At 43.6% G+C, this 15,815-nt stretch overlaps 1 protein-coding gene across 4 annotated transcripts; it reads left to right on the top strand.

The window, feature by feature from the left end:
• Positions 1-100: 100 nt before the first annotated feature.
• Positions 101-14,711, top strand: LOC131257363 (uncharacterized). 4 transcript variants are annotated; one of them, XR_009177338.1, is made up of 7 exons: positions 101-250; positions 13,271-13,417; positions 13,516-13,653; positions 13,803-13,850; positions 13,989-14,135; positions 14,234-14,394; positions 14,515-14,708. XR_009177338.1 is itself a non-coding variant. In XM_058258255.1 (6 exons), exons 3-6 carry the CDS (start codon positions 13,621-13,623, stop codon positions 14,626-14,628), a joined length of 342 nt encoding a protein of 113 aa, XP_058114238.1. In that variant the 5' UTR covers positions 110-243; positions 13,271-13,417; positions 13,516-13,620; the 3' UTR covers positions 14,629-14,711. The 4 variants fall into 4 exon arrangements, 1 of the variants encoding a protein (XP_058114238.1); XR_009177337.1 differs by having other exon boundaries at positions 111-243; XM_058258255.1 differs by lacking the exon at positions 14,234-14,394 and having other exon boundaries at positions 110-243; positions 14,515-14,711.
• The last annotated feature ends 1,104 nt before the right edge of the window (positions 14,712-15,815 follow it).

Genomic DNA, 15,815 nt, shown 5'->3' with positions numbered 1-15,815 from the left:
TGTTCTTATTTCATGTTCTTAGTCATATTGTTCTTACTCATGGTTTTTTTTTTTCCAATGGCTTTTTAAAGATACTCTTGGATTTTTACTCACACTACTTACTCACAAGCATGGAGTCCATGTGTGGTAGGCGGTTCATTAAAATGGCATCTAAGGAAATGAAAAACAGCCTGCATTCAAAATACATGCATGGCCCATCTGATTAGAAGTTGAGACTATGTCCTTCTTTCTCGGCCAAGGTAGGTACAAAGTAAGTTGATTTTATGGACGACGGGGATCTTCCTGTTCCATGTCTGTGTAATATGGCTAGGTGTATGGAGGCAAGTTTTTATATGTTCATGAGACTGCACATCAAGTAGATTCATTTCTGCACATCTTCCAGTTCCATGTTTTTCTAGTCATCCTGGTAGATATCCGGCCTACTTATTTATGCTTTTGATAGCGGACTTCTACTTTATTGAATATGAATACTAACTAATTGCAATTTGGTCATTTCCACTTTATTGAACTTGTTATTGCAATTTTATTGGATAGTGCATCCAAATGCTGCCTAAATAGTCAGTTCGTGTTAGATTAGAAGTATCACAGTCGCGAGAACATACAAACTAAACTGATTCTACCCAAAAAAAACCATTGGGCTGAAACTCAGAAGACAAAACAGAATCATGTGATGAATGTAGCACAGTCTCTCTCTCTCTCTCTCTCTCTCTCTGTATGTATGTATAAACCTATATAGGTCCACATGCATTTATGCATAGCCCATTTATGTAGGTTTAGATGTGTTTGTGTATGCATATGTAACATGTTCATGTGTATGCAATATGCAGACAAACATGGATAATTGGATATTGTATATATACCTAGTTTGCTTTCTAAATGACTGCAGATAAAAAGTCTTTTGGGGAAGAAAGTGGAGTGGCTTTATTATATACTTCAGGCATTTAGAGCTTTTGGGATGGTGTTTATTTACATTTTTAGTTCATTGGCATAGGAATCTCTTCAAGTTCATTGAGGCTGCATTTGGATGCTCAGTTGAATTCAATTGCAAAATTTCAATTCACTAAAATGGAAATGACTAATGGAGTAGCTCCTTTTCAGCTATGAAGTGATATGAAGGATTTTTTTTTTACTTTCTGAGAATAGTGGGACTAGCAAAACAGCGTTCGTAACACCAATCTCAAATGGCTAGGACGATGCGGTGGTGATTATGGAAAAAAAATAGTAATATTAATTCTTGCAAATGTAGTGAAGTAATCTATGTGCCTGTGGTCCTCTGTCAGAAATCTAGTAATAGTTTTCCTTGCTTGCATATATATGTTGTTGCATATACTTGAGTAAAAATAATTTTAATGAGTTGCATCTAGTAATATGTGTGCCTGGCCACGGAATTCAAGTAATACCTTTGCTTACATATGTTGCAATATTTATCAAATCAGTTGTAGCTCTTCAAATTTCAGATACTTTAGGGACCGATTAGATACTTGGAAATTATTAAATTGGAAATTGGAGTATGTAACGCCCTGAAATTCGGGGGTTGAGCATAACCCAGCTCCCGAGTTCCAAAACATCACTTATGCAACATATTTAATGATGAATGTATGTTGACTGTATTAGTGCATAAAACATGGAATAGATTAAGCCAAAACATAGATATGATTCAGGGACAAGTGAATAAAGCAAGCGGAAGACTTATAGTAAAATGTGTACAAGTGTAAATCCCTGAATTACATATACAACCAGATCGTGTAAAAGTGTTATTTAACAAAATTATAAGTATCAAATTACATCATTTCAGTTCCCAAAAATAATCCCAGAGATCCCACGCAACAGACCGAGGCTCGCTAGAACCCGTCTGAAAACTGCATATAGGAGAAGGCAGCCTCGTCGTCATCCAGCTCCCGCTCTGCCTCAGACGTCGCATCCACATCTGCAACATCAGGGCCTAAGACAGAGTCTGGTGGGTGTGTAACACCGCCCCAGAAACGTGGGAGTGAGTGATCAACTCAGTGGAACAATAAGGCACTGGTTAACATGTTATCAGTTCAATCAAACAGTAATGATAAAGCAGGATAAGTAAATAAATTCTAAGTACTCTTGTTAATGCAAGCATGAATGCAATATGATGCGTGCCCTCACGCGTACACCCTCAGCGTCTTCATCTTACGTTACGCATGACATCGCCTCAAAGTGCGCCACATCTACAAAGCACATGCAAATGCGGTGCATGGATATGATTACCAAGTTGTTATTAGTCCATTTCACACAACAGGATTGGGAAGCTAAGATACCTTCCTCATATCACCATCCAAACAGTGATCCATACTAGGGTCGTCAATCCTAGATATCTCATACGATCATATAGTTGAGGTCGTAGCAAAGGGCTCGTCACCAATCAATGCACGCCTTTCATGCCCTTACTACCACAGATCGGCTCGTCACCTCCTTGCGGTATCCAGGTATGCTCGAGGTCATTACAAAGGGCTCGTCATTAATCAATGTAGGCCGACAGCACGAATATAGTGTCCCATACCACCATAATCGGCTCACGAGTTAAGTTGCTCACTGGTCACTACGGGGAGGCTCGTCACCCCAGCGTAGGCCGACAGCTCGACCACGGTGTCCCATACCACCATGTCCGGCTCATGAGTCTTAGCGGATCAGGTACCATGGTTATTAGGATTTCACTGGTAAGTTCGGTACCCTAGATTCAAGCAGTAGCGTCCATACATGGTTAACATACATCGGACAATCGGGTTACTTGACGAACTCGACTAGCACGAGCGCACGTCGAATTGAGCGACATAGAGTGCGCAAACACTCCGCGTGGCCAAACCACTGCCGACAACTCTAATACGACTCGGGTTCGTCTAATACGTCCGACGTGGCGAAAGCAATCTCAACCACGCACATAGGGTCAATTACCGATTTCCTGGACTAAGGCATAGTCCCAAACACCTTACACTACAACAGATGCTCATATGGAATGTAAAACAGTAATGGATCAACAACTCAAATCATGGTACATACACATCTGAAGAATATCAACTTAACATAAGTGTAAGCATAGGAAATGCTTGAATTTAAATAACTTGAAAGGTAACTGCATAAAGGAAAACATGCGCATCCATAGGAGTATTGAGAATCACTTCTCAACGCCCGCATTTAGTGTAATCAGTTACACTTTAGATCATTCATGCATTTCTACAAACACTTAGCATACATGGGACAACATACATGACGTATGTTGAAATACATGCACTTAGACAATTCCTTTTATCAAGGAGTTGACATACATGCATCTAGCATACATACATGACAATTAATCATGGCAAACATAAGTGCATATTTTATACGTATACGGTACTTTATAAATACACATAGAATACACAAATCTCAACATAGCACATGCATATCAGGAAAGCAATGTAAACACAACGTTTGGCATGTGAAATCTCATCCATAACAAGAATAAATCACTGACTGGGATTGAAAGCCTTGAAAACCATAACCTATACACTCAAAGTCCGCACCTTAAGCGAAGAAAGAACCACCGAACTGATTTAGACGAGTAGTCTTTGTCAACGGCGCTAGAAAACCCTAAAACAAAGATGGAAATGAGATACAACAACACCAAGTCTAATCTAAGCTCTAACACAGGTTAGGGTTAGGTTAACTTACCCCAAAAGAACTCAGAATCGTCAGAGGAACGATTCAAAGTAAAGGTTCAAAGGTGAAGAAGAACAAGGAAGAAATCAAGATGATTCACCAACCAATCTCTCTCACTAACTCTCTCTTTTCCACTCTCTTTCCAAGCTAGGGTTAGAGAAAATTCGTATGGAAATGAGAGCTAGGGTTTAAGGACTATATATAGGCCTTAAAATGATGGAAATAACCCGTGGTCAAGGTATACTTAGGTTATAACCAAAGCACGCCTTTCTCGATCCAACGAAGCACTTCGGTGGGCATATAACCACGAAAGGTCGGACTTAAGCTCACCGACCATGGATCTAGGTCAAGCCGAGTTTTCATACCGACCGGCTCTTGAGATCGGCGTGGCGGACCACACTCAATTCAACGGTCACGGAATCTCGATCAGTCCACAAGCACTAGGATATGCATGGGCCACTATCCTGATCGGAGGGTGAAATTGGGTCGAAATCCAACGGATTGAGAATGCTTAAAATCGTCGCGCAAGCGACACGACTCAGATTTCAATAAAAGCTTAATAAATTCCAACCGTTCTCACACTCTTCACTCCGAGCTCAATCAAATCGACCCAGAACATCAGATCGACTTGATTTTCGAGGTGAAGATCAAGCCCAACTCGGTGACCGCAACAGCCTAAGATCATCGCCATCGGACTTTCGACGCGCGGTCCAGATCCGATCCAGATCTTCCAAAAATTCCCCAGAACAACTGGATTTAGCGATGGATCCCAGATTTCAGAGTAACGTAGCGCTCACTAATCTACACGTTTAGAGCCATGCAGATACAATTTAAAGTGATTGATGCGAATTTCACAAGCAATCGAGTAAAGCGCTAATTACCCCAAAAACAACTACTTAAGGAAAGATTAGCACAAGAAAATCCAAGGTCGTTACAATCTACCCCCCTTAAAGAAAATTTCGTCCTCGAAATTCATACCTTCATATAATCCTCGAGGATCAGAGGGTAGGTCTTCCTGACCTCAGCTTCAGATTCCCAAGTAGCCTCTTCCACACCATGATGCGTCCATAGCACCTTCACAAGAGGGATAACCTTGCTACGCAATACCTGCTCCTTCCTGTCAAGAATACGCGTCGGTCGCAGTACATAAGTGGCATCCTCACTCAACTGCACTTGCTCCCAACTGATAATATGCGAAGGATCAGGAACGTACTTCTTCAGCATAGAAACATGAAATACGTTATGCACGCCCGCAAGAGGTGTGGGCAAAGCAAGGCGGTAAGCTACCGCTCCCACTCGATCCAGAACTTGAAATGGACCAATAAATCTCGGCGTCAGCTTCCCCTTCTTACCGAACCGCAGAACTCCCTTCATAGGAGAGACCTTCAGAAAAACATGGTCTCCCACTACAAACTCAAGCGGTCGATGCCTCGTATCAGCATAACTCTTCTGCCTGCTCTGCGCTGTCAAAAGTCGACGTCGAATGATGTCAACCTTCTCTGAAGTCACCTGCACCAACTCCGGGCCAAGCAAACTACGCTCACCAATTTCTGCCCAACAATGTGGTGCTCTGCACGGGCGACCATACAACGCCTCATAGGGAGCCATGCCGATACTCGCTTGGAAACTATTATTATACGCGAACTCTGCATACTGAAGACAATCATCCCAACTGTCTTTGAAATCCAAAACACAAGCTCGCAACATATCCTCCAGGACTTGATTCACGCGCTCCGTCTGCCCATCCTTGACGCGCAACTGATGATACCCTGACTGCAGATCAACCTTCGAGAAGTACCGCGCCCCCTTCAACTGATCAAACAGATCATCAATCCTGGGCAAAGGGTACTTATTCTTCACAGTTACCAAATTCAACCTGCGATAATCAATACACAATCGCAAGGAACCATCCTTCTTCTTCACAAACAGAACAGGTGCTCCCCAAGGAGACACACTAGGCCGAATAAAACCCAATTCTAGCAAACCATCTATCTGCTTCCTCAACTCCTCCATTTCACTCGGAGGCATCCGATAGGTGGGTAAAGAAATGGGCGCCGGACCAGGCATAAGATCGATAGCAAAATCAATTTCACGCTGAGGAGGTAATCCAGGAATTGACTCAAACACATCTTCAAACTCCTGAACTACCGGCGTACTAACCAACGCCGATTCGGCCGAACTCTCTAACAGAGAAGGATAAAAATCAATACGAAGAGGATAACTGACCTGAATTGGGAAAGTAACAATCTCGCCCTCAGGTCCATGGATCGTCACTGATCTCGCTTCACAATCAATCTCAGCTCGCATCCTCGTGAGCCAATCCATACCCATAATAACATCGTAGTGATAAAGCGGTGCGACTAGCAAATCAACACGGATCGATCCACTTCCCAGATCGACCAAACAATCTATACAACGCTTGCCCAAAGCAGAGGACATCCCCGTAGCGGTAGTAAGCGTCACTCCTTGCATAGGAACAGATCTCAAACCCAAACACCTAACTGCGGCATAAGAAATAAGAGAATTAGTGGACCCTGTATCCACTAACACAGAAACGGGAATACCTTCAATATGCGCTGTCACCTCAAAGGACCTCGGCACCAAGTCAGACATAGGCGCTTCAGTTGAAAGCGCATAAACACGAGCCTGCTGCTGACGATTCGGCGGAGGAACCATGGGCCGCTGAGGTGGCTCGAAACCAGAAGCTGCAGTGCGAAGGATGGATGAGCTGGCGCTGATCGAAGAGGAGGAGGAGAAATAACCTGAGGCATCGGACGGCTAACCCTCTGCGGTGGAGTAAAACCACCTGCTCGCATACGGGAAAAGCAGAAACGGTCCAAGTGCCCAACCTTCCCACAATAAGAACATCTCAGATCAGCTCTCATCTGCTGAGCGGGCGGCGCTGAACGCCTCGGAGGAGAATCAACACGCGGCCTCTTGCCGAGGAAAGGTGTAGCCTGGAAATTCGGTCGCGGCCTAGGAGCCATCGGTGCTCGCATGCGGGACGCTCTATCTCCATCCTGCTCTGCTCGCAAGGACATGCTCACTAGCTCCGCATATGAAGAAATGCTGGCACAGTAAATCTTCGATCGGATCTCAGTCCTCAACCCTCAGATAAACGCCGCATCCTCATCGGTGATCACCCAGGATCAAAGGAACATACCACCCCAACTCGAAACCGGTTCTCATACTCCGTCACCGACAGCTCTCCTTGGCGGAGGCGAAGGAACTCACTCTCCTTCTCATGTCGGTACGTAACCGGGAAATACTTCTCGTGGAAGCGTGCCTCAAATGCCTGCCACGACCACTCAAAACCTTCCTCGAGAGTGCGAAGCACACTGTCCCACCACAGACTGGCCTCCTTCTCAAACATAAAGGAGGCAAGCTCGACCTGCTCAACCTCAGAGCAGTGCAACGGTCTCAGAATCTTAGAGATGCGGGCAATCCAATACTTGGCCTCCTCGGGTCTATGAGAACCCGCAAAGGTAGGAGGTCGCAAGCACTGGAATCGCTCAAAAGTGCCACTGGCACTGGCGCTCCCAGATGGAGGCATAGGTGAAACAGGTGGAGTCGCCCCCACTGACTGAGCAAAGATGCCAGCCATGGAAGAGAGGAACTCCTGCTGCTACTAGTGCTGCTGCTGCTGAAACTGCTGCTGCTGCATCAACAACATCATCTGCTCAAACCTATCAACAGGTGAAGCAGAAGAAGGTGCATGGCTCGGCTCAGGAACTGAGGGTGTGACTGGAGGAGCCATCGGTGTCGACCCAACACCGGCCCGAGATGGACCCGCCTGTGGATCTGACTGGCTATCGCTCAAGGGAGGAACCCCAGCAAGCGACTCAATCAGAGAGAGACGGGCCGAAGTCTTCGAACCCTTAGGAGGCATCCCTACATTCAATCAAAGGATGCAACCTGTCAGATTCTAAGTCACATAATCCATCCACACAACAACAACACAGCACAACTCCAAAGGCAAACAACATGCATTCCATTAATCAAAATCGTCGCAATACAAGTAGTGCAGCAATACATGCATCACGACTAGGAAAGCATGAAAACAACAACACCTAACACTTCAACAACCACAGCAACTACAACCACCACAAACAACTACAACAACTACAACAACTCCAACTACAAGCCAACAACGGCCACACACAAAGAAAAACACAACAAAGCAAAGACGGCCACGAAGATGCTACTCGTCAGAATTAGGAGATGGAGGCGGAGCACCCTTATCCTGCAAGCAACACAGGAAAGACTTCAGAGTCCGAGACATCTTCTTAAGCTTATGCTTAACAAAGCCTCGAAGATCAACCATCTCCTGGCGTAAAGCAGCTTGCCCTTCTTCAAGCCGTATAAGACAGGCATCTCTGGCAGTCTGCTCTGCGCCCTACTCTGGCACCACAGGAGGAGAGCTATCACTCGAATCCTGTGCCTCAATCTCTTCCTCGTCTTGCTCTGCTTCTTCCCCAGACTCCGCACCGCCTTCAGCATAACTCTCATCATCACCACTCTCAGACCCAGCCTCACCCTCTGAGGCAAGCCGACCAGAACCAACCTCCATTAGCTTAAGAGTCCTCAAATTGATATGGCGAACAGGGACCGGCTTCTCAGATCCAAGCCTATAGCCGAACTCATGTGCGATCTTGCAAATAAGGCGGCCAAAGGGAAGCGACTCGGTCCTTCTACTCGAACGAGCGATGAGAATAATCTGACGCAGGACGTACGTCGGCACACACAACTTCGCATCCTGCCCCACCTGATACAAAAAATCCACCATCAGGCGCGTACACTCGCTGCGGTTGCTCCACCTTGGATACAAATTGAATGTAAAGATGTGGTGAAGCAAACGGAAGTCGTCCGTCATGAAGGAAGCCAGAAGACTCCTATTCGGCTACCATTTGACCAGACGACCACACAAGAATTGGGTGCTACGATCCTTCTCGCGCACACTGTCCACATTCTTCTCGTTGGCATGCACTTCTCCAAGTGGCACCTTCAAGAGTCGGGATATTAAAGCAACATTGACAATTCCAACTCGACCGCTACCATAGGGAATCTTGAACTGTAGAGGATCCAGCGAAGGCTCCAGAATGTTGGTATAGAAGGCCCGAACAGTGCTAGCATTCGCGCGATACTCACCTTCAAACAAGAGACCCCAACCAGCCCCTTCAAGGCGCTCCAATAAAAAGAACTCACCAAAGAGCCGCGGATCAACATGAGCCTCAAAAAGGACTCTACGCCCTTCATAGACTCCATGTGACAATTCTGCCAACAAGGTCCTACTAACAGGAGCTCGAGGATCGAGGTCCCGCTTCATCTGGAACTCGCGCGTGGCGGATGTGCTAGCGGCGGCACCTCTCGGCCTCCGTGCACGGGTTGGGCGGCTCGGCCCGGCTTCATCCACGGGCGCTCTCTTCTTCCCCATCAAGGAAAGAAGGGAAGAAATGGAAAAGATGGCCGTCACAATCTCAAAGAGGGTCATGAGAAATGAGAGAAAGAGAGAAATAGGAAGATGGTGAAGCTTCCACACAACTATTAGCCAAATAGGGAATGAAAGGGCTCAAATGAGAAGGGAAAAAGAAGAAATCAGTAATGGAATGGAAGATTTGAGAATGGGGTGATGGGTTTGCACGAAAATGGGAGGAAGATGAAGATTTGGGAGAGATTTGAGAGAGTTTGGAGAGGTTTTGGAAGAAAAGGAAAGCTTGGGGGTGGGTTTTGTGAAGGAAATAGGTAAAAGGAAGGGTTTTAAAAGGAAAATCGTGGAGGGGTGGGCCACACAAGCCCCATGAACGATCGGCCCGCGTCGGTCCGGCCTGCCTGGCCCGGCGACCGGCGATGGCATCGCCGGTCTCTGGACATATCGGCGATGCCTCGCCGATTTGGCAAGGCCCTCCTGGTCCCCTTTGGCCCAAAAAGTGTGGTTCTCCCCCTGGGCCCCATAGAAAATGCCCCGATTGGCCCCTTACGTAGATTGAAGCCTATCGGGTCATTCTGACAGAAATCTGATTCAAATAGTAATTTCTGGAAGGTTTAAAGATGAAAAAAGGGAAGATAGACCGTCTACACTCATTAATAGAGGGTCTAGAAAAGGTTTCGGGTCGCTGTGTGTGATCAGGTAGGAGTACAGACTCGATCTCGGTGAAGGTTTTCAGAAAACTTTCGCCGGTGGAAACTACGGAGCATAAACACAAAGCGATGATAGACCCACACCCAAATACACTATAGTGGCGACAACGTGTGGTGTGTGACCATAACCCAGGTCTGGTTTAATCCAGATCATGCTCTGATACCAACTTGTAACGCCCTAAAATTCGGGGGTCGAGCATAACCCAGCTCCCGAGTTCCAAAACATCACTTATGCAACATATTTAATGATGAATGTATGTTGACTGTATTAGTGCATAAAACATGGAATAGATTAAGCCAAAACACAGATATGATTCAGGGACAAGTGAATAAAGCAAGCGGAAGACTTATAGTAAAATGTGTACAAGTGTAAATCCCTGAATTACATATACAACCAGATCGTGTAAAAGTGTTATTTAACAAAATTATAAGTATCAAATTACATCATTTCAGTTCCCAAAAATAATCCCAGAAGATCCCGCGCATCAGACAGAGGCTCACTAGAACCCGTCAGTGCATATAGGAGAAGGCGGCCTCGTCGTCATCCAGCCCGCTCTGCCTCGACGTCGCATCCACATCTGCAACATCGGGGCCTAAGAGAGTCCGGTGGGTGTGTAACACCGCCCGAAACGTGGGAGTGAGTGATCAACTCGGTGGAACAATAAGGCCGGTTAACATGTTATCAGTTCAATCAAACAGTAATGATAAAGCAGGATAAGTAAATAAATCCTAAGTACTCTTGTTAATGCAAGCATGAATGCAATATGATGCGTGCCCTCACGCGTACACCCTCAGCGTCTTCATCTTACGTTACGCATGACATCGCCTCAAAGTGCACCACATCTACAAAGCACATGCAAATGCGGTGCATGGATATGATTACCAAGTTGTTATTAGTCCATTTCACACAACAGGATTGGGAAGCTAAGATACCTTCCTCATATCACCATCCAAACAGTGATCCATACTAGGGTCGTCAATCCTAGATATCTCATACGATCATATAGTTGAGGTCGTAGCAAAGGGCTCGTCACCAATCAATGCACGCCTTTCATGCCCTTACTACCACAGATCGGCTCGTCACCTCCTTGCGGTATCCAGGTATGCTCGAGGTCACTACAAAGGGCTCGTCACCAATCAATGTAGGCCGACAGCACGAATATAGTGTCCCATACCACCATAATCGGCTCACGAGTTAAGTTGCTCACTGGTCACTACGGGGAGGCTCGTCACCCCAGCGTAGGCCGACAGCTCGACCACGGTGTCCCATACCACCATGTCCGGCTCATGAGTCTTAGCGGATCAAGTACCATAGTTAATAGGATTTCACTGGTAAGTTCGGTACCCTAGATTCAAGCAGTAGCGTCCATACATGGTTAACATACATCGGACAATCGGGTTACTTGACGAACTCGACTAGCATGAGCGCACGTCGAATTGAGCGACATAGAGTGCGCAAACACTCCGCGTGGCCAAACCACTGCCGACAACTCTAATACGACTCGGGTTCGTCTAATACGTCCGACGTGGCGAAAGCAATCTCAACCACGCACATAGGGTCAATTACCGATTTCCTGGACTAAGGCATAGTCCCAAACACCTTACACTACAACAGATGCTCATATGGAATGTAAAACAGTAATGGATCAACAACTCAAATCATGGTACATACACATCTGAAGAATATCAACTTAACATAAGTGTAAGCATAGGAAATGCTTGAATTTAAATAACTTGAAAGGTAACTGCATAAAGGAAAACATGCGCATCCATAGGAGTATTGAGAATCACTTCTCAACGCCCGCATTTAGTGTAATCAGTTACACTTTAGATCATTCATGCATTTCTACAAACACTTAGCATACATGGGACAACATACATGACGTATGTTGAAATACATGCTTCCTTTTATCAAGGAGTTGACATACATGCATCTAGCATACATACATGACAATTAATCATGGCAAACATAAGTGCATATTTTATACGTATACGGTACTTTATAAATACACATAGAATATACAAATCTCAACATAGCACATGCATATCAGGAAAGCAATGTAAACACAACGTTTGACATGTGAAATCTCATCCATAACAAGAATAAATCACTGACTGGGATTGAAAGCCTTGAAAACCATAACCTATACACTCAAAGTCCGCACCTTAAGCGAAGAAAGAACCACCGAACTGATTTAGATGAGTAGTCTTTGTCAACGGCGCTAGAAAACCCTAAAACAAAGATGGAAATGAGATACAACAACACCAAGTCTAATCTAAGCTCTAACACAGGTTAGGGTTAGGTTAACTTACCCCAAAAGAACTCAGAATCGTCAGAGGAACGATTCAAAGTAAAGGTTCAAAGGTGAAGAAGAACGAGGAAGAAATCAAGATGATTCACCAACCAATCTCTCTCACTAACTCTCTCTTTTCCACTCTCTTTCCAAGCTAGGGTTAGAGAAAATTCGTATGGAAATGAGAGCTAGGGTTTAAGGACTATATATAGGCCTTAAAATGATGGAAATAACCCCAGGGTCAAGGTATACTTAGGTTATAACCAAAGCACGCCTTTCTCGATCCAACGAAGCACTTCTGGTGGGCCTATAACCACGAAAGGTCGGACTTAAGCTCACTGACCATGGATCTAGGTCAAGCTGAGTTTTCATACCGACCGGCTCTTCAGATCAGCCGTGGCGGACCACACTCAATTCAACGGTCACGGAATCTCGATCAGGTCCACAAGCACTAGGATATGCCTGGGCCAACTATCCTGATCAGAGGGTGAAATTGGGTCAGAATCCAACGGTCAGAATGCTTAAAATCGTCGCGTAAGCGACACGACTCAGATTTCAATAAAAGCTTAATAAATTCCAACCGTTCTCACACTCTTCACTCCGAGCTCAATCAAATCGACCCAGAACATCAGATCGACTTGATTTTCGAGGTGAAGATCAAGCCCAACTCGGTGACCGCAACAGCCTAAGATCATCGCCATCGGACTTTCGACGCGCGGTCCAGATCCGATCCAGATCTTCCAAAAATTCCCCAGAACAACTGGATTTAGCGATGGATCCCAGATTTCAGAGTAACGTAGCGCTCACTAATCTACACGTTTAGAGCCATGCAGATACAATTTAAAGTGATTGATGCGAATTTCACAAGCAATCGAGTAAAGCGCTAATTACCCCAAAAACAACTACTTAAGGAAAGATTATCATAAGAAAATCCAAGGTCGTTACAGAGTAGCATAGAAAACCCAAAAACGAACATATGAAGTCATAAAAAGGAAATGAAATGAATTTTATGTTTGTTGAATCGTGAATGAAAATCCTTCCTGATGTGCAGGTGCTTGTTTGTTTGTCTTATTTAACATTGCTTGTTCCATTTTCTATGTGCTTTTTTATTTTTCTTTGAGTCTGATCTTGATTTTTCTATGTGCTTTCCATTTTCTATGAATAAACTGCAGGTTTCTCGTCTGTTTGTTGAGTGGTGTCGGATTTGTGAACTTCCTGGCAATACTGATGTCGCTTATACCCATTATATCTCACAGTTACTACAAAGTGGGTTGCTTAAAGGGGATGATCTCACGGATCGCTTTTTCCGAATCCTCATGGTAAACTTTTTCCGTGGTTTGTATTATGTTTCCATGAGAATCCTCCAGACCCTCACAGTTGTTAAGAGTTTTCCTTCTCTTTCTACCTATAATTTCAGGAAATTTCTGTAGCAAATTGTTTGGCAACTGACATGATTAATCCAAGCTCATTGTCCCTATAAACGCCACAACAAGTCCAACATCTCTCATTTGCTGTTATTGATATGTATGCAAAGCTTGTGGTTTTAGTTATTAAGGTAGCGATCTTTTTTTCTTTTTTTCTTTTTTGTGGTTATGAGAAATTTCTTTCAGTTGTAACAAATGTTGCTAGTTACATTAACCTCAGCAGGTGTTTGCTTTAATTAATTCGATGATTTGTAACTTCATTTATCTTTGTTGTTGTTAGTATTGTACGGTGGACCAGGGATCAAGTAAAGTGTTTCTCTTGCCCAAGGTTAATTAAAACACATGCACAAGGAAAATTTTTTGTTTTGTTTTGTTTTTTTTTTTTTTTGTTTTAAAATAAAAATAAAATTTATACTTCTGCTTCCATTATAGTTACTTACAGTGTTCTCATTATGACATGTGGCAGATTTTGTCAGTGATTGTGAGAGTTATCCAAAAGGATGCAGAAGAGAAGAAAGCTGCTTTCAGCCGAAAGGCATATTTCAGATTGTTTCTGAACTGGCTTTTGGACCTTGGTTCCCCTGACCCTATCCTTGATAGTTCCAACTTTCAGGTATGTGTTACTCATGAATGTCATCATTATCTTCTTTCTCCTCATCTTACACAACTGTGGTATCATCAGTTTTTTTTTTTTTTTTTACTTGTGGGTAGGTTCACTTTCTGTACAAAGGCACTCTAAGGGTGCTCTTGGTACTGCCTCAGGATTTTCCGGAGTTCCTTTGTGATTATCATTTCAGCTTCTGTGATGTGATTCCACCCAGTTGCATTCAAATGCGGAATGTTATTCAAAGTGCATTCCCATAAAACATGAGGTTGCCCAATCCTTCTACTCCCAACTTGAAGTTGGCTGCATCACGATTTTGTTTGAACTTCCTAATCAATATTTAATAGTTCTCTATTAAGCTAGCATCTTTCTTCTCTCCTGAATGCAGATTGATTTGCTGGCTGAAATCAGCCAATCACCGAGCATTCTCTTTGAGGTTGATGGTGCTCTGAAAGCAAAGCAGATTAAGGCTGACATTGATGAGTATCTCAAGTTATCTTGAGTTGTCATTATTTTTCTCTACCTAACATTGAGAAATTCTCTTATTTTCATATTTACATAACAAACCAAGCTATACTATTTTGTAAGTGCATGTTGCCAAATCATTAGTGCATATTTTATAGCAAACATTTTTCATGTAGTATAGCTGCTAGGAATCCTAGTTTCTGAAAACAAAAGAGAACAATTATAAATCTGGATTTGAATCTAAATCATAGGATTCAAATCATAGAATTGTAGGATTCATATCCCTAACAGATGAATATACATATCCCTTTTCTTTTTTTTTTTTCTTTTTTTTATTTAGATTTCATACCGATTGTTACAAGTCCGCCAGGTTGGGGAAAGAAAAGCAAGACTGATTTGATCATTGGGATTGTAGTTGGTGTTGGCGCTCTGAGCTTTATATCCATTTTCGCAATTTTTTTCTGGAGATGCAGGAGAAGGGGTATTGATGAAGATGAAGGTAATGCCAATATTGCTGAATTAGGGTGCATTTGGATGCTCAATTGAAGTGGATCGCAATTCATTCAAATCATTGCAGAGGAATGACCAAAGTTGGGGGTGATGCTGTAATTGCAATTCCATGTATACCAACTTGAAATTGTTGCAATTGCAATCTTGACACTAACCATACTTGGTCACTTTCTGTTTTATTGAAATGGATTATTACGTTTCAATTCAACTGAGCATCCAAACACAACCTCATCGATATGCATTGAAACTCCAACTCAGACACTTGTAACTCAATTGGCGGAATATAGTCTTCCGTCTCAAACAGGAGAAATTACAATTTTGTTCCAAAAAAACTTCTTGTGGTTAATTGGCTTTCTTAGGCCATATTCAGATGTCCAGGAGGGCAGGATTCCATTCCACCTAGGTCGATATCCGCAACATTTCAAACATGACCTGAAACATCCTAAATATTGACTTGGGGCAGAAAAAGTGGACAATTGCTACTCTCTATACTGGAGTTTCCATTTTCTCTATTGTCTCGAACACTCAACGGAATTGATGAACATCTGGTTTGCCAAAATATCCATTGTGATTGTGATTTAGGGTACATCCAAACACACCCTTAGGATGTGCTTGGACGCACAATTGAATCATATTGCAATAATTAGTTCAGTGGACTGGAAATGGAAAAATTATAAAATATTCATATTAATGGAATATTATTGAAATTGCGAT

This window comes from Magnolia sinica, chromosome 10, assembly GCF_029962835.1.
Source record: "Magnolia sinica isolate HGM2019 chromosome 10, MsV1, whole genome shotgun sequence".
NCBI lineage: Eukaryota > Viridiplantae > Streptophyta > Magnoliopsida > Magnoliales > Magnoliaceae > Magnolia > Magnolia sinica.
This window is presented reverse-complemented; position numbering and strand designations above follow the sequence as displayed.